Below are 24,204 nucleotides of genomic sequence, written 5' to 3'. Positions count from 1 at the left end.
TACATGCCATGTAACAAAAATGCTTTACTTGTAATGTAATGAAATATTCTTTTGGTAATGTAATTGTTACGTTGCGATTGTTATTAATTATGCACATTTCAAGGTTATCAAAATGTAACGTAACATTTATCTAAATTAATAGTAACATTGTAATGTTGGTGTTCCATTTCATGCGCATCAATATTGTGTTTGAAATTTAAAGTATAGTAACACAGTCAGGTTTCTTTACGCGGAGATACGTTTCAAATTTGTATGGAACCGCGTAAAAAAAGAATAAATTGAGTTAAAAAAATAACATAGAAACCCGTCCCAAAACGTGCGAATTTTGATTGAATATGGTGATGGTCAGTCTAAAGACCAAAATGCAATATTACAAATTTTCAGTATTTAAACCAAAAATTGTGATTTTTTTATTGAAATCTTTGTCCTAAAACGGAAAACGTGATTGGAACGAAGTCGATATCTTGTACCATTTTTGAGTTTTTGAAGAAAGCAACCGTGTAAAAAACCTGACTGTACAATAAAAACATTCGAAGCTGCCGAATACCGCTGGTTACCGGTTATAGACCAATGAGCATAAAAGAGAGGTGAGGAGGAGAGTGCATTTTCCTAGTATTAGTAAATGCTTCAAATGTAAACAACTAGACGAACTCAATGGTAAACTCAAATAGCTACGTCACTATTTGGCATCATCTCTGGGCAGATGGGGGCAAGCAGAAGGGCGCGTGCAAGTGTTAGTAGGTTTTCTCCTCACCTCTCTTTTATACTCATTGGTTATAGACGTAAAGAGACATAATAATGAGTAGAATGATGCTTGTCAGAGACGAACGTTATCCCAGTGACAAAAATGTAACACCCGTTAGTTTTATTGTTTTGAAACCGCGGGATATTTCAAAAGCGTGCGGGACACTTTTGATGAACGTAGGACGTTTCGCGGGACGTATTTTTAGGCGGGACAATTTGTTCAAACGCGGAACTGTTTCGCGAAACGAGGGACTTATGGTCACTTTACATTATTCGCAATTTTTCTCATGGTCTGAGATTTTGAAACGTGAACGTGTAAACGACAAACCGGAAGAGGTTTGACTTCCGCTGAAACGCTACAGATTACCGCAATATATATCCATTTCAAACATCTTCTCAAGGGGCGGAGATAAGGTTATCAGCAATACAGCGATAAAAAACGGAGCTCAGTAAGGTCAGCACGCAGGATCAATTCTCATGACTAGCTCTCCTTAATATTGTTTGCTTGCATTTTTTTCTTTTAAATAATTCATTAAAAAAAAATAAAAAAAAATCTGGAAAGCTTCTCTCCGCACCTTGGGAAGAAGTTTGAAATGGATATACCGTTTTGTTTCAAACTTCGAACACTTCAGAACAAAAATCGAATTATTATAGTTAGTGTAATCGAAAGTATGATTATTATATACCATTTTGTTCCTTTACTGTTCTTTACCCAATGATGTGTAGCTCTTTACTGTAGGACCACTTCCAGCGAATCAACAGGCGTTGAAAAGGGGACAGTCAGTGTTGAGACGGTTTGCCCTTCTATTTCTTAGTGATTAGTATTTGGAACTTGAATCAAAGCCGTTTTCTGAATTCTCGTTATTTTCATATACAAAACATGTTTGAATCTATATAAATAGCACTTAATTGCAACATACATAAAATAACCAACATGATAAACATTTAAAAGCCCAAATACACACACGGCGTAATGACGCCTTCTCCATACAAAATGGAAGGCGGGATAGCGATCACGCCTCCTATTTTGTATGGAGAAGGTGTCATTGCGTCGTGTGTGTATTTGGGCCTTAAGATTGATGAGAAAATTCATTTGTCGTTGATTTTTTAGTGCACGAAGTTACATTATAGCTTATTTGCTCAAAACTTGATGCAATACGGCATATTGAATACAACCATTCTGTGGAAAATTTTGGGAGCCAAAAAATTCCTTGTGTGAAATGGGAGCGCTCTTTGCGACATCTGAAAGCTCCTGTATCCGAAAGCGAAATAAAACAAGTTTTGGCGATGATATAATGTTATTAAAATGAACAATGCAGCAATGGAATAAAAACATTTTGTTTTGCTTTGCTGAAAGAGGCGTTGAGGCTGTGGTTGAGATTTTCAACTCATTAGTTTGGAGAGTCAATCTCGCTTTAAGTGATCTTTTTAGTTGTATTCGTTTTTTTTTGAAGTAGAATACTTCTCTCAGGAAGCTCGGCTACATAGGGATGTGAAATGAAAATCTAAAACCGAAAAAAGTGAAAAATATGTCCAATTTCAAATGCTAATAAATCGGTTAGTATCTGATGGATTTCCTTCGTTCTTGCAGCAATAGATTAGAAAATCTTCTAAGATTCTTCCCAAAATAAAATAACTGTAATTTTATAATTCACACTATTGTACTATTGAAAATAGTCAAGCCTTGTCAAAACGAAAAATTCGATCTCTGATTGGTCGTTATATGATTGCTTCCCAAGCACGGTCGACAGAATCATATACCTTGCAATTGAAAACATGCTATTTGGCCTATATAAGAGCCTGTTTCAGCCGAAGCCGCTCATAATAGTTCTAGACAGCGACAACAGCATTCGTCCTTCCTTAGCAGCAGCCCTGGACCTGTGGTTGGTCACCACGTCTCAGGAGCAGCGCGGTTTTTCTCAGCGTGTGTCGCCAGACTGCCATTATTCCTACACTGTTTGGGCAACATGAAGATTGCCATCAGGAAATCCAATCATTGAAAGTTGATAATTTTTGACAACGCAAGCAAGCATTCTGTGTTAGATCCTAGCAATTTAAATCTGTCGCGCCCGCCTGATTCACTGAATGTGAAATAGCTTTCACAGGGCATGTTGTCCGTGTAACTTAATTCCCCCACTGTTCGGGCAGCTCAAAGGTTGTGATCAGCAACCGATTTTGAACCGCAAAACGCCTTTTTCAAGGCAAATAAACAAATGTTTGAAGGTTAATAATTTTCTGGCATCAACACAAGCAGACATTCTGTGCGGGATGCAATCCAATTCTGTTGTAGTTGTCTAATTTTCACTTTATTTAGTAAACCCCCCACTGTAGGGGCAGCGCAAAGGCTGCGATCAGCATGACCGACTTTGAATAACAAACTGCCCTGTTAGAACGCATTCACAAAGACAGTAAGCTCGACTATGCAGAGCTAATATGAAGTCGATTCAATCAATCAGCATTAACAGAATTTCGTCGTCTCCCAGCTTCCAAGTTGCAACATGATGCAACACGCAACAGCGAGCAAACGAAATCGCTTGATGTTACAAACCGCAATAAGATACGGGCTAAACCCGTTGCGTGTGTGAGAGCACCATCGGTGTTTATTCGCTGGATACAAAAATCAAATGCGAATTGTAGAATAATTCCTCTAAAGAACATGAGAAAATGGTACAACTGAAAAGAAAGGCGTGGCCTATTTCGTAGCACCCTTCGGCTATAAAAGAGTGTTTCTGGGAAAACTAGCTACATTCATTAGTCGGAAGGTGAGCTGGATGGACCTTCACAACGTTGACAGCAGTAGCAGCAGATATCAGCACTCAGCAGTAACAGAGGATAGCAGCGGGTTGCGCCTGTGGCTGCCTTCAAAATAAACAAATCACTTGCCCTGTGGTTGGTCACCACGTCTCAGGCCTCTGCCAGGCTGAACGCCAACGCGAGCGAAGAATGTTACTGTCGGTAATATTACACAGATGTGATTGCATCAAGTAACAAAAGTGGTTTTATCAAAGTTTTATAGCGCTGTTTTGGCTGTATTAAGCGCTATAAAACTCTGATAAAACCAATATTGTTACTCCGATATGGAATTTAACAATTGTTCTTTTGAGGACAAATAAAACACTTAATTTGAAGAGTTAATAGCTTTGGGTACCAGTAGCAGTATGGTAACAGCCTCAGCGGTAGGTGCAGCCAGTACTTCCCTAAGGCCGATGTTATAAGGAAGTAAATGGAAGCGGCACGGCGAAACAATTCGGGTGTTCTTAGATGCGCGTAATTTTTCGTTGTTGATATTATTCCCCACATGAAACGACGCGCTTTCGTACGATAGCGGCGGTATTAGAGCAAGCGCACCGGTGAGTTGCCATTTGAGTTGCTATTTTCAAAACGCTGGACGTTGCTATTTTGGATAGCAACCGATTTTCGCACCGGTCGTTGCTAATGGGGATTACCAATTCCACTATTTCTTTTTCACACCGGCAGTTGCCAATTTCTGAAGACCGTCACTAGCCAGCGTTGGCAAAATGTTTGTTTGCGATGTATTTCGCATATTTTTTGCGGATCTAGTAATAACCAACTTATCCGTCAGTCAACCGTTTCCGGAATGATCTACGTTTACTTTATAAAATGTTCCTTCCATTTCACCTAACTTTGTTTTAACTTTGTTTCCGTTCTCCCAAGTTATCGATAACATAATTCTTTTGCAGATATTTTTACTTGTGCGTACATAAATGTTTTCATCCTTATATGTTTATTTAAAGTAATTCCGTAAAACTGGGCACGTCCCGCAACGTTGGCTTAAATGACTATTCTACTGAAAGCTGGCGAACTGTCATTTTGTATTCTGTATTTCATGCTGTCTCGGTTCCCACAGTTTGCTATTATTATTTGAAAATTTGCTGCAAAAAGAACTTAAATATAGAACGCGTAAATTGTTTTCGATTATTTGATTGATTCTAGTGATGAAGAAAGTGATTTCGCAAAACAAATTTCCTTATACGCGATTAAGAATAGTAATAGAAAGTGATTTCGCAAAACAAATTTCCTTATACGCGATTAAGAAAATGGTTTTTGGAAAGATTCGGGGCGACTTTCAGCCTAGTAAATAGCCAAATATTGACCGCCATACGGAGGAAGGTGCCATCCAGCGTTTTAGCAACGGTCTATAGCGATGACCATTTCCAACGCCGCTTTCGAACGCATCTTAGGTTGTTTTTGAAGATTGAAACAGCGGTAAAGGAGAAAAATGGTTTTTTATACAACGACCGAACGAAACGGGAAAATAGTTGGTAATACTCCCGAGCAGATTTGCTTAAACCTTCCAGGTTTATTGAATAATAATGGCCAATCTTGTGAGGATTTGAGCTTTCCGCATCGTTTAGGTTGCATACCAAAATGCCAACCAAAATGGTCATCTCAATAAAAAACCTATACAAAATGTTTACCTGCCCGAAAAAACACCCTGTGCATAATTTCAGCTCAATCGGAAATAAAATTGAGTAGTGGTTCACGCCGACACTTGCGTCCTACGACGTGTTTAACAAGCGAGGCAAAACACTTCGTCTTTCGAGGCCAACCAATTGAGTCTGCATTCAAAACACTCATCATCTTCGTAATATTATTACGAACATTCACTATCGAGCACAAAAAAAAACAACAGTTTGACATTTCATCAAATAGCAACGATCCGGCTCGTTGCTATCGCGTTGCCAAATTAAATAACTCGCTACTACCCGAGGTGGGGATTGCTATTTCCCAAACCAACATAGCAACGCCCGGTGTGGTTGCCGCGTTATCGTGGGAATTGCCAAACTAGCTTTAGAAACTTCAATTTAGCCACCGGTGGGATTGCTCTTAGCGGTAGATGCATTTGCCAACACTTACTCCAGTAAAGCCGTGTCTAATTTTCAATGTAAAAAAAACACCTTTCTATTGTGTTGGCCGTGCGCATTAGGCCTTTGCCAGGCTAAGCGCGAAAAGCGGCGCGAACCGATTCGCCGGCCGTAGGTTAATGTACAGCCGTAAGTAGAGCTGTGTAAAAGTATTCTACTTCAACCTTGCGGTCGTGGCTTTGCACACAACCCTCCTGTGATTTTTTGATTGGACCACGATGGTAGTTTTCAAATTTTGCGGTTGGTGAATCCCGGGTTCTATAATGATGTCGTCTGTAAGCTGGGATGGTTTTGGTACGAACCAATCTCCATTTTTATTGCTTGGTAATGTGATCAAATGGTAAAATTCCTCATAGTTGCTTGCAATGTAATGTTTCGAAAACTTGAAAGTTTTTTTTATTCATTTCTAGTATTCCTTGTTCGTAGTTAAAATTGGAACGGGTGAAAATTTGACTCATAGAATAAAATAGGTGGTAATCCGTCCAATAATTGTGGTCTCCCTCTTGAGTCAATAATATTATCTTTTCTGACGCATTTTACCACTACTGGTTCTACTTTGATTGAGATTTTCAAAATTCCGGGTTTAATTATGTTTGTATTAGCGCCCGAATCAATTAAAAGTTTAATGTTTTTGTTATTGTATGTTAACTTAAGGTAGGGTAAATAGTTGTGGTCTATCCAGCTGAGTTTGTCGATGGATTTATTCAAAATATTTACGTCGATGTTGTCATCGTTTTCGTTATAGTCGTTGCTTTCACAATTAATTAATTCGTGGTTATTAATCTTTCTGTTCAATGTTAGTCTAGATTTAGTTGAACTGACATCCATAGATTCAATTTGTGTTTCTGATTTCCGTCGTTTTGAGTCTGGTTCGTTGTTGTATGGTGCTTTCAAATAATAATTATTAGGTTTTAGTTTCGCTAGGGACTTTATACTAAACACCAGTTGCTTGGTTTTTTTATAGTTTTTATGTATATTCCCATCTCTCTTAATGTGCCAAATGGATCACCCGACACCATTGTTTCTTGCGCGTTGCCATCGTTAGAACGGTTGGTTGAAGCGCGATTATTTTACAGTGCAGCGCCGTATTGCGCTTGCTTTGCTGCTAGGCTCTGGATGACTTGCATCATACGAGCTATTTGTTGATTAATTGCCTCGAGTGTATTTACTTGAGGTTGTGGTTCCATACTGAGGCCCTCTAATGTTAATTCCAAGTTTTTGATTGGAATGTGGGAATACTCTTCGGATTTCGCACTCGAATCTGATTTAGAACTTATATCGAGATCGATATGCTTTCCCTGGAACAGTTTATTTGCTAGCTTCAAAGCGTTGGCTTTGAATTTAAGCATTAAATTTGACTTAAAAGTGAGAAAAATATTAAATTACTTGAAACTCTATCTTGTAGTGGTTTCAAGTTTTGGAATTCCGTCTATCTAGTAGTGCGGGATTCACTAAGATTTCAATGCCTATCTTGTAGTGCACTAATCTCGGAATGATAAGATTTTATTCGCGGGTGAGTCTCTCTCATGGAGTGGACTTCTGTTTACCACACAAAAAATCACTAATCACTCATTAATTTCGATAAAGATAAAACTTACCCTTATGCAATCGTGTCCGTAGGTTCACGTGGTTGAACGTTGCTGTTATTCCAGATGACCTCAAGCGGGGGTGTCCTCGACTCCTAACGACGGATCTATTCCTGTAGTCGCGAATACTTTACGCGGAACAGTTGGATACGATTTTACCCGTAACACTTCCACTGTTTTTCACTCAAGATTCACTTCAACCGTTTCCGGACGGCTGCGCCAATTACAAACAACTCTTTTTGAGGTTGAATATGATACTGATTTATTTTCGTGAACTTTTACAAAAAGTAGCTTAATCCTAGGTATACAATTATGTTGGTATTGGTGCGTCAGCAAGACGCGGGGATAAGGATCGATTACCTGGATGGGCGACGAGCGGGTAGTAGTTGAAGAGCGGGTAAACTAGGATGAGTCCTATCCTGAAAATGAAATAAACCGGCCGTGAGCAGGTAATGGTTGAAGAACGGATAAACCAGATTGTTGGTGATGAAGATATGGCTGTTTATATTCTGGAGGTGCAATAAACCGGCAATGAGCAGGTAATATAGTTGAAGAGCTGGGAGCTGGTGATGAGCTTACGTAATTATATTAACCACTTCTGATCAACTTAAGATGTAAGACAGTTTAGATAAAAATTCAATGCAAAACTCATGCTGTTACTTAGATATTACATCAACATGAATGTAGCGTAGCACCGAACAAAAGCTTTGTTGTGAAAAGTACCGAATTTTCAGTTTACAGAATAATGGTTTTAACTTGAGCTTGTTTAGGGTAAGTCACATTAAGTCAACAATAATTTGGTTTTTAATTTTTTTCATCTTATCGTCATGCTTTGTTGAATATTTGGCCGCCTGTTCAGCCAAATATTTGGCTGAATATTCGGCCGGACCGACGGCCGATTATTCAACAGAACATGATAATTTAATGAGAAAAATTTGTAAAAACCAAATTACTCATGAATTAAAGTGGATTACCCTAAACAAGGTCTAGTTTAAATCATTATCCGATAATCCCAATATTCGGTAATTTTCAAAAGTAACTATTCCCCAGCCCTATTATTCGGTGCATCTCTACATGAAGATATCCAAAACAATAATCGGTAATAGACCTCTGTGCTTATCGCTTTACCTCGAACAAAGCCATCATTCATCCTCCTGCAAAAGCTAAAGTTCGCAGTAGGCGGTGCCTTGAGCCTCGAGCCGTAAGCTAGAGCAATCTGTCAACATTGTTACTAAGCTGTTTACGCTTAAGTTGTGTTGTTGCAAACACAACATGAGCGTTTGTTAGTGCTTGTTACGAATAATAATGCGTATCGTAACAATGAGTGTATATCAACCAGTGAGAGAGGAATTGTTTGAAAGATGGAAGGGGGTAAGGAAAAAAAAAGGTAAATTACGTGACGTGAAATCGAATCATGTACGAGACTGGTGCTATCAAAATTATTTGGCATTTCGAAAGAAAATAACGAAAGTGTTAGAAAAGCTTTTGCTAGGTTTTGCACAGACCTAGAAAACCGTTGGACCAAGGTCAACAGCACCGTAACCTGATTATAGATTCAAACGCAGATGGACTAAAGGAAACCGTGTTTTCGAATCCCACGCAAGTAAAAGCTAAATGACGACCTTAAATGTTAGCCACTGCGCTTAATAAGCAGAATAGGAGACGCAGAGGTAAAGACTTGAGAAGCTCACGAACAAGAGATGAGCTAGCTTGCGAAAATAAAAAAAAACTGTCTTATACATCTTAACTTGATCAGAAGTGGTTAAGATACCGTTTAAGTGAAAAAACTAGTTTTTAGGCAGTATTTAGAAGAACAAAGTAGTTAAAAACGCGATATTTTGAAACTATGAAAATACGAAGTTTCTTACCTCAAAACATGCCAAAACAAACAACGTCGAGTAATACTTCACAAATATTCACAATTTTTGCCTTTCTCCTAGAAAGGTATAGCAATCACTTGCAAAACCGAAAGTATAAAAGTGCTCCAAAGGGTCGAATGGCATATATCACTCGACTCAGCTCGACGAGCTGAGCATTTTCTGTATGTATGTGTGTGTGTGTGTATGTGCAGATTTTTATTCTCACTCACTTTTCTCAGAGATGGCTGGACCGATTTTCATGAAATTAATTGCAAATGAAAGGTCTTGATGTCCCATAAGACTCTATTAAATTTCATTGTGATCGGATTTTTAGTTACGTATCAAAATGTAAAATCATCAAACATCATTATCTCGAAAACTACAATACCGATTTGAACAAAATTGATTTCAAATGAACGGGCTACTTGAAAAACCCTTAACTTTTGAATTTCATAAAGATTGAACTTGTGGTTCAAAAGTTATTTAAAAAAACGTGTTTTGAAGACTGTTTAATCTCACTCATGTTTCTCAGAGATGGCTGAACCGATTTTCAAAAAATTAGTGTCAAATGGAAGGTCTAGTTGCCCCATCAGACCCTTTTGATTTGTTTTGCAATCGGACTGTTACTTTTCCTGTTATGTTAAAAAATTTGAAATCCAGCTATGAGAAGGAACATATTCCAAAGACTACTTGGACTCACTCACTTTTCTCAGAGACGGTTGAACCGAATTCCACAAAATTAGTGTCAAATAATAAGTCTAGCTGCCGCATAACACCCTACTGAATTTTACTTCAATCGAACTGTAACTTCGTCTGTAATGTACCGAGATGTGAAAACCACGACACTTCATTATCTCAGAAACTACAAAACCGATTTGATCAATATTATTATCAGATGAGCGGGCTAGTTAAGGGTTAACTGATGAATTATGATTGAACACGTGGTTTCAAATTTTGGCTGCCCTATACGTTCCCATTTCATTTGATTATAATCGAACTTAAGCTACCGTTATGAATTAAACTGTCAATAAAACAACGAAAGTCTATTATCTCAAAGATTACGCGACTTATTTGAACATAACTAGTGCCATACGAACAAGTCATCTCTCCAACTTACAAATAACAAACTTCATAACAATTTGATATGTGGCTCAAAAGTTATGGAAAGAAAAGAAATTCAAAGACTATTGAAAGCTATACCTGCTTTGATCAGTATATGTGGCCTCAACATAATTTAAATGTGGTATCATACGATTTGAACTTACCAAATTCATTGATTCCTTGTGATGTGTTTAAAATCTGCAAATGCACGACGAATCGGTCATAGGATATAATCAAAGTCGATTAACAAATCGTTTAATAGGGAGGTATTTAGTTATTTTGGTTGTTTTCCAGAAACTAAAAGTGGTCGTCTTTAAATTCAAAATGGTATCCAGGGTCAATGTTTGGTTTCTATACATCATCTCGATAACGGAAATATTCATATTGAGTATTTTTCGGTCATTTGCGACTGTTTCCTAGAAGTTGCCATTTAGCAATTCAAAATGGTGCCTGAGGTCAATTGTTAGCTCCTTGCATCATTCTCGTTCCAGAGATACTCATATTGGATAGTATTTGTTTATTTTAAGCTGTTTTTCACAAACCGGTAGTCGCCATCTTGGATTTCAAAATGGTATTTAAGATAATTTCTGGCCTCTGAGCGTCATTCTGGTTGAAGAAACACCCATATTGGGTGTTATTCGATCATTTCCGGCTGTTTCCCAGGAACCGGAAGTCGTTAACCTAGAATCCAAAATGGGGTCTTTGGTCGGTTTCAGCTGCTGTGTATCATTCTAGATCCGGAGATACTCATGTTAGACGGGAATCGGCCATCTTTGGTTGTTTTCCAGAAATCAGAAGTTGCCATCCTACAATTGATAATGGTGTCTGAGGTCAATTTTTAGCTTCTTGCAACATTCTGGCTCCGGAGATTCTCATATTGGGTGGTATTTGGTCACTTTGGGCTGTTTTTTAGAAACCGAAAGTCGTCATTTTACCTGTGAAATCAATTTCTGTCATCTGGGCGTAATTCTGGTTCCGAAAACATTCATATTGAATGGTATTTTGTCATTTCCGGCTATTTGCCAGACACCGGAAGTCACCATGTTAAAATTCAAGATTGTGTCTGTGATCAATTTTTAGCTTCTGTCCATCTTTCTGATTCCGGAGATACTCATATTTAATGGGAATCGTCCATTTCAGGCCGTTTTCCAGAAACCGGAAGTTGCCATCTTACAATTCAAAATGTTGTCTGAAGTCGATTTGTGGCTTTTCGGAAATACCCATATTGGGTGGTATTTGGTCGTTTGCCGCTGTTTTTCTGAAACCGGAAGTCGCCATTTTGAATTTCATAATGGCATTTGAAGACAATTTCGATCGATTTTAGCTCCTGTGTATCATTCTAGATCCGGATATTATTATTATATTGGGTGGAAATCGGCCATTTTTGGCTGTTTCCCAGAAACCGGAAGTTGCCATCTTACAATCCAAAATGTTGCCTGAGATCGATTATGGAACAAACTTGTTACCCCTAAAAACATTCACATGTCAAATTTGGTTCCATTTACTCGGTTAGTTCTCGAGATGTGCAGAAATTTGTGTTTCATTTGTATGACACCTCTTCCTTTCAAAAGAAGGAGGGGTGTCAAAATATTATCGACATATTTTCTACTACTAAAAACATTTACCTGCCAAATTTGGTTCCATTTAGTTGATTAGTTCTTGAGATGTGCAGAAAATTGTGTTTCATTTGTATGAAACCCCTCCCTTCCAGAAAACAGAGGGGCGTCCAACTATTATGGACATTTTTATTACCCCTTAAAACATCCACATGCCAAATTCGGTTTCATTTGCTTGGTTTGTTTTTGAGTTGTGCAGAAATTTATGTTTCATTTGTATGGGACCCCTCCCTTCCAGAAGAGGGAGGGGTCTCAAACTATCATAGGAACCTTTATCGGCATCAAAAATCCCTACATAAAATTTTCACGTCGATCGGTTCGGTAGTTTTCGAGCCTATATGGATCAGACAGACAGACAAACCGGACTGTATAATTATATGTATAAGATTACAACATCAATATTTTAGAACCTAAAGAGTGAATATACATTTATTGGATTGAAGCGTTCATGTAAATCTTTTTAAACAAATAAAAGTTTGAATGAGAAAGGCTGGGTCTGACCGCTAGGTGGATTAATTTAGGTTTTTGTTATTTTATTTCAAAAAATGACATAATTTACCTTGAAATCGTTCTATCTCGAAATTGGTTCAACATAATTAACTTACTTTTTTAGAAAAATTTGTATTTTGTCATTATCCAAAACTTTCTGGAACATGTCAAGTTGATCAAAAGTAGTTAAAATAAAATTTAAGTGAAAAATTAGTTTTAAGGTAGTCTTTTAAGAAAAACAGTCATATCTCTTCAAAAATAAGATCTAGGAATTTCGTTTCGAAGGCAAAGATTCATGAAATTGATAGCTCTACAGCTTTGCCAAAAACAAAAATTGAATATCTCATAAAATAAAAAAGTAATTTTTCTTAGTGTAAGCAAAGCAAAGCCTTGGTGCTACATTCCGATTCGGAACATGACCTTATGTTTATTTATACACAGACTTCGCAGCCAACTATTTAGTGTACAGAACAATTGCGGGACTAGCGCTACGATCCTACTGACACTAACAGTCTTGCCCGAGCCGAGACTCGAACCTACAACGACTGGCTTGTTGGGCCAGCATCGTACCTCGAAACCATCTGAGAGATAAGATTTTCTAAGTGTAATACTAGCTTAATAAGCAATGAAATAAAAATGTAAGAAAATTCTAATTAGTATTCTGAACATCTCTCCCGAAGACACCGAAAGTGAAAAAAGACTCTTGACCGTCTCTTTTCAAAACGGCTCCACTGTTAGCGGTCCGCCCCGGGTGTACCCTTTAGGAGATGGCACCCAGTAGGAAAATTTTCATACGTGCACCTCCAAAAGGATAACATCCGTGAGGTTATTCATCAATCAGGTGGAGGTGGAACCCTCGAAAATTATGTAAATTTGCTTCTAAGAGTATAACCCAAGTAACCGTAAGCATAAGAAGATTATTGGCACTAATTCAGCCTTCCTAATACAAAAAAGCTTAAAGCCTAATACGTATAATCTTTATATAAACATTACTTATGTTCAACAACATTATAGTAAACTAGAATTACTGAGAGCAAAATATGCGCTTATAGTGCTACCGTGAATGCTAGGATGTAACTTGAACGCATTTGGAAAAAGCTTTTAAATTTTCCTGTCAGAGTACATAAAAAAAAGGTTAAAAGGCGTCGTACACAAATTACGTAACGCATGAAGGGGGGAAGGGGGGTTAAGTCTGCGTTACTTATTGTTACATAGGGGCGAGGGGGGCAGTTGAGATCGTTACGTAACTGTGATGTTTGCTCAAAATTGCAAACTTGGAGAGGGGGAAAAGTTGTCCAGCGTTACGTAATTTTAGGGGGGAGTCATATCGAACGTTACTTATCGTTACATTGGGGGGAGGGGGTCTGAAATCTAGGTTTTTAGCGTTACGTAATTTGTGTACGACGCCAAACGAGCGGTGACTCTTAAAATACAGGTATTCTCTGCTCATTCACGTACTTCAGCGGCGGTCGAATGGATGAAATAAACCATATGGATTACGTTTAAAGGTTTTTATTTGCTTTAATTCTGAATTTCAAACTAATGAATGTTTTTCTTGTTTTTTTTTCCGTTTTTTTAACGCAAATATCAGATAAGTAACATCTCATGAAATAAGCAATTATGATGCATTGACTTGCTTTTTCGCCTTTTTGAAATTATATCAGATATATACAATAGGGTGGGGAAAAGTGATCGATTTTCCAGAACCAAGTTTTTTTGGTTCCTTTTGGGACCCCAAACAACCCTAAACTTACCGGAAGTCGATTTTTTTTAAGGGGGGATTTGTTAGTAGCTTAAGTATTTATGATAAATATTAGTAAATAATGAGTATGTGTGTCCAATCACAAATGGTGACTTCTCAACACTGTTAGAAATTTGTAATTTTAATTGTTAGGATTTGTTTGCTTTCGCAATTAGGACTTATCATTCGTAGGGATTTAAACCTACTTATCAGAAAAGGGGAAGTAAACTTACAACTAACTTAATTGCTAACTTATTGGCTATAAAGAGAGCTTATCGTAGCAATTGAGGATTGCAACGATTTTTGTCGAAAATTGTTAATAATTTTATTTGACATAGCTTCTAATGGTTCAACACCAGTAGGGGTAAACAGGGTAAGACCGCCCCAAAGTTAGACAATAATGGAAAAAAATTCTTAGTAGACACGTTACAGAATTGTTACATAGTATTTTGCACCACCCTCTCCTGCGGTAGTACGCGAACTGTCAAAGATATAAACAAAAACATGCTTTCAACTAGCAACCGGTCCGTACGCTGTGGTTTTGCAGTTTCGGGATTTAGTGATTTTCTGTTCAAAAATCGATTGTTTAGTTTGTGAATACATGTTGAATCGCTTACCTGGATCATTATGCATTCGGAGTCAACAAAAGCCGTGAGTAATTTTACAACTTTTATTACTTTTTCGATGAAATATGAAAATTTATCATTGGGGGTAAAACCGCCATATATATAAGGGGTAAAACCGCCACGTATAAATCTGTTTGTTATTTTATTTTCAGGTTCAAAAGCCTCGAAACTACAAAAGAAAAACAGACAGGATGCAATGGTCACAGGACATTTTGACTGTAGCGATAGCAGCTATTAACAATGGTATGCCGGTGCGAAAAGCTTCCGTTGTTTATGATATACCCAGAAGTACACTCCGAGACCGACTAAAAACACGGTTCTCACAAGATAATTCCACATTAGTACTTCATCAATGCCAATTAATAAACTTGGCTCAATCCGCCCTGTGTTCTCTGCAATACAGGAGCAGGAAATTGCACAACATCTGCTTGAGCTTGAAAGCCGATTCTATGGCATAAATATGCGTGACGTACGGGAGCTAGCTTTTGAGCTAGTAGTAAAAAACCACATCCCTCACCCGTTCAACATTACAAAAAACAAGCTGGACAGGATTGGTTGAAAGGTTTCTTGCAACGCAATCCTGTAATTTCTTTCCGAAAACCAGAACCAACTTCAATTGCCAGAGCGAGTGCTTTCAATAAGCCTACAATTACGAAATTTTTTGATTTGTTGGAAAACGTGATGAAACAAAAACAGTACCAACCTTCAAATGTGTGGAATGCTGATGAAACATCGATAACAACAGTAAGTATCTGTTCTATATATCGATTTTGATGATTATTTTGGAAATTTTGTTTTTAGGTTCCACCGAAAAAAAAAAAGATTGCGGCAAAAAAAGGAAAGAAGCAAGTCGGGGCAATAACGTCCGCCGAGCGCGGAGAGACCAGCACTGCTACTATGTGCATGTCTGCAACTGGTCATCATATTCCGCCTTTCATAATCCTTCCGAGACAGCGTATGCGTGATCATTGGAAAGAGGGAGCACCGCCCGGTTCTGAGTTCGCAGCTTCAAAAAATGGATACATGACTATTGACATTTTTAAATTGTGGTTCAATCATTTTTTGAAACACGTTCGGCCCACGGCAAATGCTCCAACGCTCCTTATTCTTGATGGACATTCGTCTCACACGAAGAATCTTGCATTTACAGAGAAGGCGCGAGCAAATAACGTCACAGTGGTAGTACTCCCTCCGCACTGCAATCATAGACTGCAACCACTGGACGTTTCTTTTATGGCTCCTTTTAAAATGTATTATAGTGATGCCGCAGAAAAGCTCATGCGCGAGAGACCAGGAGAAACTATAACTAATAATGATATTTCTGGACTAGTCAATATTGCATTTAGTAAAGTCGCTACAACGAGAGTGGCAGTTAACGGTTTCGAAAAGACGGGCTTAGTGCCATTAAATCGCAATGTGTTCAGCGAGAATGAATTTTCGCCTTCAACGGTTTCAGATCGCCCACCAGCTCCAGAAGAACTCACGTTTGATGGTAACAATTCCCCGAGTACGCTCGACAAAGAAATTGAGTGTTCGCAGATCCAGTCATGTGTCATTGATGAAGCAAACCCACAAAATCTTGTAAAATTGGAGCTGGATACTCCAGAAAAGAATGAATCAGGTTTTTCTACTTCATTCACGATTTCGCCAAATGATGTTTTATCGCTGCCAAAAGTGGAACGTCCCAGAGATAACAAACGAAAACGAGTTAGACAAAAAGCAGCTGGTATTACAACCGATGAATACAAAGAAAATCTAAAAAAAGCAGAAGCAGAAAAAGTATCAAGGAAATCAAGAAAGCACAAAAGCCAAAGACAAGAAAAGCAAAGTCTCTGAAGACTCTACCAGAGGTGGAACAAGATTCACACAAGATTCTTGTGACGGGTTAGACTGGATGATGTGTTACAAATGTGGCAAACGGTTTCACGAAGACTGTGCTCAAACTACGCAGCGAGATGAAGGATACTGTGGGTGCTGAAAAATCTGCAAAACAACCTATGAACTCTATTGAAAACTTCGAACACATTCGCCTTTTTTGAATAAAATTAAGCCGTTGCGTCAAGATTACACATTTGAGCCAATATTGCTTTCCAAATGTTATTTTGTAAATTTGTTTCCCGTAATAGGTATGAAGCTGTTCTTTAAATGCAAGTAAAACTTAATCCCAAAATTAAATTCCATCTTATTATTTCTCGTTGCTTTGTATAATCCAAAATTTCAATGAAAATTCACACAAAACAAATATTTGGTGTCCTATGGCGGTTTTACCTCGTGGTGGGCGCTTTTACCCCGCCGGTGGGCGGGCTTACCCCGCCTGAAAAAAATCTGCAAATTTTCAATACATTTTCGAAATTGTAACACAGAATTGAAAATAAATACATTTATTTTGATTTTTATTTTTTAGATGCGGATAATAAAGAGAAGCATCTGTTCCCATAGAATAAATGAAATTTCAGCCGCAATTTTTTTCGCTATAAACGGAAATGCTTAAGGGAGCGGTCTTACCCCGCTTACCCCTAAGTCTATGTAATTCGAGTGTACCAAACCAAGGAGGACGCTTCAAAATCATTTTCAGAATTTTATTCTGAATCCTTTGGAGCGTTTTCTTCCTTGTTGAACAGCAACTTGACCAGATCGGTACAGCATAAAGCATTGCTGGTCTAAAAATTTGTTTGTAAATCAAAAGTTTGTTCTTTAAACAAAGTTTAGAACTCCTGGTAATGAGAGGATATAAACATCTTGTATATTTGATGCACTTGGCTTGTTTACTCTCAATGTGCTTTTTGAAAATAAGTTTCTTATCATAAATTAGTCCCAAGTACTTAACCTTGTCAGACCAACGTAAAATAGCCCCATTCATCTTGACAACGTGATTATTGTTTGGCTTGAGGAAAGAAGCCCTAGGCTTATGCGGAAAAATTATCATTTGAGTTTTAGAAGCATTGGGAGAGATTTTCCACTCTTGCAAGTAGGAAGAAAAAATATCTAAACTTTTCTGCAATCGACTGCATATGACACGAAGACTTTTTCCTTTTACGGAAATGCTTGTGTCATCGCAGAACAATGACTTTGTGCATCCTGGAGGCAAATCAGGAAGATCTGAAGTGAATATGTTGTACAGGACTGGACCCAAGACTGAACCTTGAGGTACACCTGCTCTGACAGGAAATCTATCAGATTTTGAATTCTGATAGACAACCTGCAGAGTTCGATCAGTAAGATAATTTTTTAAAATTTGGTTAGGAAAATTGGAAAATTAAAAGTTTGCAATTTTGAAATCAAACCTTTATTCCAAACACTGGCTTTTTCTATGTCTAAAAGAGCAGCTCCAGTGTAAAAACCTTCAGATTTGTGAGCTCGTATCATATTAGTAACTCTGAGCAATTGATGAGTTGTGGAGTGCCCATGGCGAAATCCAAACTGTTCATTTGCAAAAATTGAATATTCGTTGATGTTTGACATCATTCTGTTGAGAATAATTCTCTCAAACAGTTTACTTATTGAAGAAAGCAAACTGATTGGTCGATAACTTGAAACTTCAGCTGGGTTCTTCTCCGGTTTTAAAATTGGAGTAATTTTTGCAATTTTCCATAATTTGGGAAAATATGCAATTTTGAAGCAGCAATCTAAAATTTTCACTAAAAATCCCATTGTGCTCTCAGGGAGATGTTTGATTAGTATATTAAAGATTCCATCGTCACCAGGTGCTTTCATATTTTTGGAATTTTAAATAATTGATTTAATCTCATTCAAGTAAGTTTCAATTATTTCTGCAGGTAAAAAATTCTGGGAAGAAATTAAATCAAATTGACGTGTGACTTCATTTTCAATTGGACTCACAAAATTCAAATTTGAGTTATGAACACTCTCAACCTGCTGAGCAAGTCTTTGAGCCTTTTGTTCATTGGATACAAGAAAACGTTCACCATCTTTTAAAACTGGAATAGGCTTTGAAGGTTTCTTAAGAATCTTCGACAGCTTCCAAAATGGTTTTGAATATGGTTTCAATTTTTCAACTTTAGTCTCAAAATTTTGATTTCTCAGAAGAGTAAATCTATGTTTAATCTCTTTCTGTAAATCTTTATGAATAGTTTTAAAAACAGGGTCACGGGAACGGTGATATTGACGTCTGCGGACATTTTTCAAACGAATTAGAATTGAAGATTTTCGTCAATTATTGGTGAATCAAATTTCACTTGAGCCTTTGGAACAGAATAATTCCTGGCATCAATAATTGCACATTTTAATGCTTCCAAAGCGGAATCAATATTCACTTCGTTTTGCAAATCAAGCTCATTATTGAAATTTCTCTCAATATGAGTTTTGTATCTTTCCCAATTAGCCTTGTTATAATTAAAAACAGAGCTCATAGGGTTTAAAACTGATTCATGTGATAAAGAAAAAGTTATTGGAAGATGATCAGAATCAAAGTCAGCATGTGTGATCAAATCACTACATACATGACTTTGATCTGTAAGCACCAGTTGAAGAGTTTTTTTTTCTCGCTTGTTTTCCGTCGGTCTAGTTCCGCCACTGTTGTGGCCAATCACCGACGCCCAGGGAGGCAACTCCACACCCAGGACCCTAACTCACGACCCGTTTATTAACGGACCGGCGCCAACGGCTTTACTTCCTCATGCGATGGAAGGCGTGATCCCAGAGATTTTTCGCCTCAGAAAATCTCCCGGTGTCGGCTAGGATTGAATCTAAACCAGTTGGGTTGGTTGTGAGTGGATCACGCCACCTCACAACCATCGACACCTATGTCGGCGGTGGGATTCGAACCCAGGCGTCGAGCGTGGTTGGCGGAGACGTTACCAACCACACTAGGCCCCCGCTCTTGTTGAAGGGTTTCTTACAGAAGAAAAGCATGTAGGAATATTCGGAGACAAAATAGAATAGTATCCTGAAGAACAATCATTGAATAAAATTTTGCCATTGGAATTACTTTGAGAATTATTCCATGAACGATGTTTAGCGTTAAAATCGCCGATTATAAAAAATTTCGAACGATTTCTGGTGAGTTTTTGTAAATCACCTTTAAAATAATTTTTGTACTCGCGTGTGCATTGAAATGGTAAATATGCTGCGGCAATAAATAAAATCCCAAGTTCAGTTTGAACTTCAATTCCCAAAGTTTCAACAACTTTCGTCTCAAGATGGGAAAGAGCACGATGTTTGATTCGGCGATGAATAACAATTGCAACTCCACCGCCGGAACCCTGAATCCTATCATATCTATGAACCACGTAATTGGGATCATATTTTAATTTTATGTTAGGTTTCAAAAATGTTTCAGTAATAATTGCAATATGCACATTATTTACTGTTGAAAAATTAAAAAGCTCATTCTCATTGGCCTTCAATGAGCGAGCATTCCAATTTAATATTTTAATTGTTTTATTTAAAATCATTGCTAAATTTTAAATTAGAAACAATTGTAATGGTAAAATTTGTGGCTGTTTGAATGGCTTCAAACATTGATTTTGCCTGCAACATGGCGTTCATAAGATCGAACATTGCCTGTTGCAAAAAGAAAGTTTACCTGCCGTAATAGGCCCCAGGCAGTTGACATTAGAAAAAATATTTTCGACAGCAATATTAGCTGGATTAATAGGTGTACAATTATTTTCTAGCGTGTTTTGCTTACCCATATTAACGGTCATTTTCGAACTACCAACACTAGGTGGTATAATGTTCGAACTACCTGTAACCTGTGCATAAGTTAAACGGGTATGCAAAGGAGTAGGTAAACTATGCGTCACCGGTACGCTTGGAGAATTTTGTTGTGAATTTTGTTTACCTTGCCTTGCCTTAACAATTGCTTAACGGGCTGGGCATTGATAAAAATTCGACATATGGTTGCCGTTACAATTCGCACAGCGAAAATTTTTACTCTCTTTCACAGGACATGTGTCCTTTTTGTGAGAAGAGTCTCCACAAATGAGGCATTTTTGGTCCATGTTACAAAACTTTGAACCATGATCATAACGTTGGCAAACACGGCATTGGGTGATATGCTTTTTACCTCCGCCAAACTTTCGATATAATTCCCATTTTACACGCACGTTATATAAAGCATGTGCTTTTTCAAAAAAATTTAAGTTATTAATCTCACTGCGGTTAAAATGAATTAAATAATTTACAAGGGAAATTCCAGTTCGCTGACTGTTTTCGCCTCGTGATTTTTGTTTCATCAGAATTACTTGGGTAGGGGCTATACCAAGTAATTCTGTCAAAGTAATTTTGATCTCATCAACGGTTTGATCGTTGGTGAGACCTTTCAATACGACCTTGAACGGCTTGGCGCTCTTCGTATCATATGTAAAAAATTTATACATCTTTTCAGCATTCGGCATTCGCCTCTTCGGCCAATTTCATAAGTAACTTTGACGTCTGAGAGAAACGTAGAAAGTTCTCTTTTAAAAATATTAAATACAGAAGCAATAGTTACCACAATAGGTGGAACTTTCTCCTTTTTTACAAAAATTTCATTTTGAATAGTTTTACTTTCGAAAATTTCAATTTCGCCGGCTTCTTGCTCAGGCAGAATATCATATAAATTTTCACTGCATAAGCTAGTGTCAGAAAGAGATGCCTCTCTTTTCCTCCCCGTAGCGATGCGTGGTTTCTTTTTTCGTCCTGCCATTTCAGGTGATACGAAAAAAGTTCAAAAATAACATTAAATTGCAAGTATCGAGAAAGAAAGAAATAGATAGTCTTGAGAAAGACTGATGTAAGTTAACTTCCAGGTAATCTTTAAAAGACACACTGACAAAACACAAACTTTGAAGCTATAGGCAGTCAAAGACCAGTCCACAAGCAACCGAAAATACGTCTGATCTGTCGGGCAGCTCAAGACGCACTGACCGGAAGTCGATTGGTTTCGTCTCCGCTTGGCGCATTGCATTTCAAATTTGTATGAAAATTTATATGGGAAAACCTACTTTTTTGCATTTACCTTTGTAGAGAGCTCAATAATGCTCTAATAATGCACTACATTATGTTAAAGTATAGTGTTTTAGATGCCTAACAACTTCGCAGAGGACACTGAAGAGCGAAAATGTCCCTAAGAAGAGCTATAGCTGTTCAAAGTTGAGTATGTCGATTTAAAAGCAGAAATTTTTTTTTTCTGCCAACATTACCAAAGTACTGGCGTCAGTAATGTCGAATTCGTTTTTGCGGCAGGACTATCCCGTCCCGGACTACGCGAGTTTGTACGCTCAGCTGGACCAAGCAACAAATATTTTCTAGGCGTAGGTAGAATCTACAACGTGTTTCAGAGGTTCTGGAAATCTGAGAGGTTCAGGAAATCTGACTGACGCCGGTACACAGGCAGTGTTGGCAGAAAAAATGATTTACAACATAAATTTCGACATACTCAACTTTGAACAGCTCTAGTATTTTTTTGGGACACCCTAGCTCTTTAGTGTCTTCGGCCAAGTTGCTAGGCATCAAAAAACCTACCATTAGAAGTTATGAAACCTATGGTTTGAGCCATTTTGACCTCTTTAAAATGGAAAATGCATAAAAGTTTGTTTTTCCATACAAATCTCCATATAAATTTGAAATGCAATGCTTCAAACGGAGATAAACCAATCGACTTCCGATAAATTTAGGATTGTTTAGGTCCCCAAATAGAACAAAAAAACTAGGTTCTGGCTTTCTGCTATCAAGTTTTGTTTTTTTCATATAACGATTCCCCACCCTAATATACAAGCAATCATGATTGTCCCAAACAGAATAAGCACTCACTCAAAATTTTGTAATCAGATATAATATTGTTATCGAGTAATCGTTTAGTGTTTACTGGTTATTTGGGAATCTCAACCAATTTTTTTAAAAATGGATAGATTTAGTGCAATTGAAAACGATTAGTATGTTCGTTTTCAATAGCACTAAATCTATTCTAAATCTATATATTCTATCTCACTATTTTTGATAACAATGATTTCACTGCATCCTGGTGACACCCAGGGGGCTTTTGCGGCTGTCAAACTCCATACATTTTCCATCTACCACTCCAGCATTTCTGGTACCCACTTTTTGGTTGGTTTGCCCTAAAACAAGTGTGATAGAGTAAACGTCCCATTTTGTCGGTAGACTTATTCTCGAGTAAATGTCGTTTCAGATGGAAAAAAAACAAGAGCTCAACATTTGTTTTCAGTACAATGTGCACTTTCAATGAATAAGATAAGTTTTATTAGCAATTCAAATGAAATATTACCGCCGTGATGAATTTATGATTGGTAGGCAAAATGTTGACGTTTATAGGCCCCTGGTGACACCCTCGGGGGAAAAGGGTGACACCCAAATTTGCCGCCCGGGTGTCACCCGGTCACGCTGCGCCACTGGTAAACGCAAAACTTTTCCTTATTACTTTAGAAGCAATAGCGCAAAATTACCTTTAAGGTAACAAATCCATTACTAAAAAAGCAATAAAATTCTTCCCCAGTCAAGAAACAACACATACTGTCATATATTTAGCACGTGTTATGAGAGTACGACTATCTAATAATGGTCGTTTCAACCACATGCAACATTTTTTCTGCCGAAAAATGCTCCCTTTCCACCTCAAGTCAAAAAAAAAATCACACACCGTCGCATAAGTTGCACATGTTACAAGTTTTTTCAATCTCCAATTCATCCGGTGGGCGTGTATTAGTTCGCTCGTTGTATGCATACGGAGTAGCGAAAAAATATGACAAGAGCTGCCAAGCAACATTTTCCCCGTCATAGAGTATGCAAACGTTGATGATTTCAAAGACTCGAAATGCGCCTTAAAATGACATCACGATCTGTAAACTGCGTCAGAGAAAAATAAAAACATTCGCTTTCTTGCAAGCTATTTACAGCACATAATCATTGGTTCATGGAAACTCATTTGGACCTGTTTGAATATACAAAACTCGTGCCCATTCAGAACAATATTCGCAACTTCGGCAACTCTGGTCAGACAGTATTACATATTTCCATTTCAAGTAAACACTGGGGGACGAAACGAAAGTTTTTCTAATTGGACATTTGAGGTTGACGGTTGAGATTCTGATTATGTGTGGATGAAGGGAGACAAAAATGAACCAGATCGTTGCATCAATACAAATGCAGCGAGTGAAGTCCTGCCAACACATGCATTGCGGTGCTTGGCTGTATGTTCTCCTGCAGCAACACATACAAGCGTGTGGCCGTCATAATTTTTATTACTTTTTGTTTGTTACTTTTTGTGTATAATGCGCAGTCATAAGACACAAAAAGTGATAAAAAATTGCCCAAAAGTAATAAAATATTCCCCGTTTGCGTTGGGTGTATAATATCTTCAGCAAAGTTTTAGAATAATTTTGTCCTCCCAAAAAAAAAAATACCGTGAGACAGTAGATTTTTTTTATAGGAGGGTTGTGTGCAAAGCCACGACCGCAAGGTTGAAGTAGAATACTTTTACACAGCTCTACTTACGGCTGTACATTAACCTACGGCCGGCGAAACGGTTCGCGCCGCTTTTCGCGCTTAGCCTGGCAAAGGCCTAATGCACACGGCCAACACAATAGAAAGGTGTTTT

General features: G+C 37.8%; 2 protein-coding genes across 7 annotated transcripts in view; one reads left to right on the top strand and one right to left on the bottom strand.

Moving 5' to 3' along the window:
* LOC129725573 (SPRY domain-containing SOCS box protein 3) overlaps nucleotides 1-24,204 on the bottom strand; it is a 76,582-nt gene that overhangs the window by 14,689 nt on the left and 37,689 nt on the right. For 3 of the 6 annotated variants that reach the window (XM_055681573.1, XM_055681576.1, XM_055681570.1), the window contains one exon: nucleotides 7,229-7,635. The exons of the other annotated variants lie outside the window; for them this stretch is intronic. The gene's annotated coding sequence lies outside the window, so the exon portion shown is untranslated. The remainder of the gene's footprint in view (nucleotides 1-7,228; nucleotides 7,636-24,204) is intronic. 6 annotated transcript variants of the gene reach the window in all.
* On the top strand, nucleotides 14,536-16,823 carry LOC129725572 (uncharacterized). Its single transcript, XM_055681569.1, has 3 exons — nucleotides 14,536-14,673; nucleotides 14,801-15,392; nucleotides 15,450-16,823. Exons 2-3 carry the CDS (start codon nucleotides 15,330-15,332, stop codon nucleotides 16,482-16,484), a joined length of 1,098 nt encoding a protein of 365 aa, XP_055537544.1. The 5' UTR covers nucleotides 14,536-14,673; nucleotides 14,801-15,329; the 3' UTR covers nucleotides 16,485-16,823.

The sequence above is a fragment of the Wyeomyia smithii genome, chromosome 2, assembly GCF_029784165.1.
Source record: "Wyeomyia smithii strain HCP4-BCI-WySm-NY-G18 chromosome 2, ASM2978416v1, whole genome shotgun sequence".
NCBI lineage: Eukaryota > Metazoa > Arthropoda > Insecta > Diptera > Culicidae > Wyeomyia > Wyeomyia smithii.
This window is presented reverse-complemented; position numbering and strand designations above follow the sequence as displayed.

Bases quoted from the DNA above. Each gene is read 5' to 3' on its own strand.
- LOC129725572 (XM_055681569.1), top strand. From the start codon at position 15,330: ATGAAACAAAAACAGTACCAACCTTCAAATGTGTGGAATGCTGATGAA. The intron at 15,393-15,449 runs GTAAGTATCTGT...TTTTGTTTTTAG, and splicing joins ATGAAACATCGATAACAACA to GTTCCACCGAAAAAAAAAAA.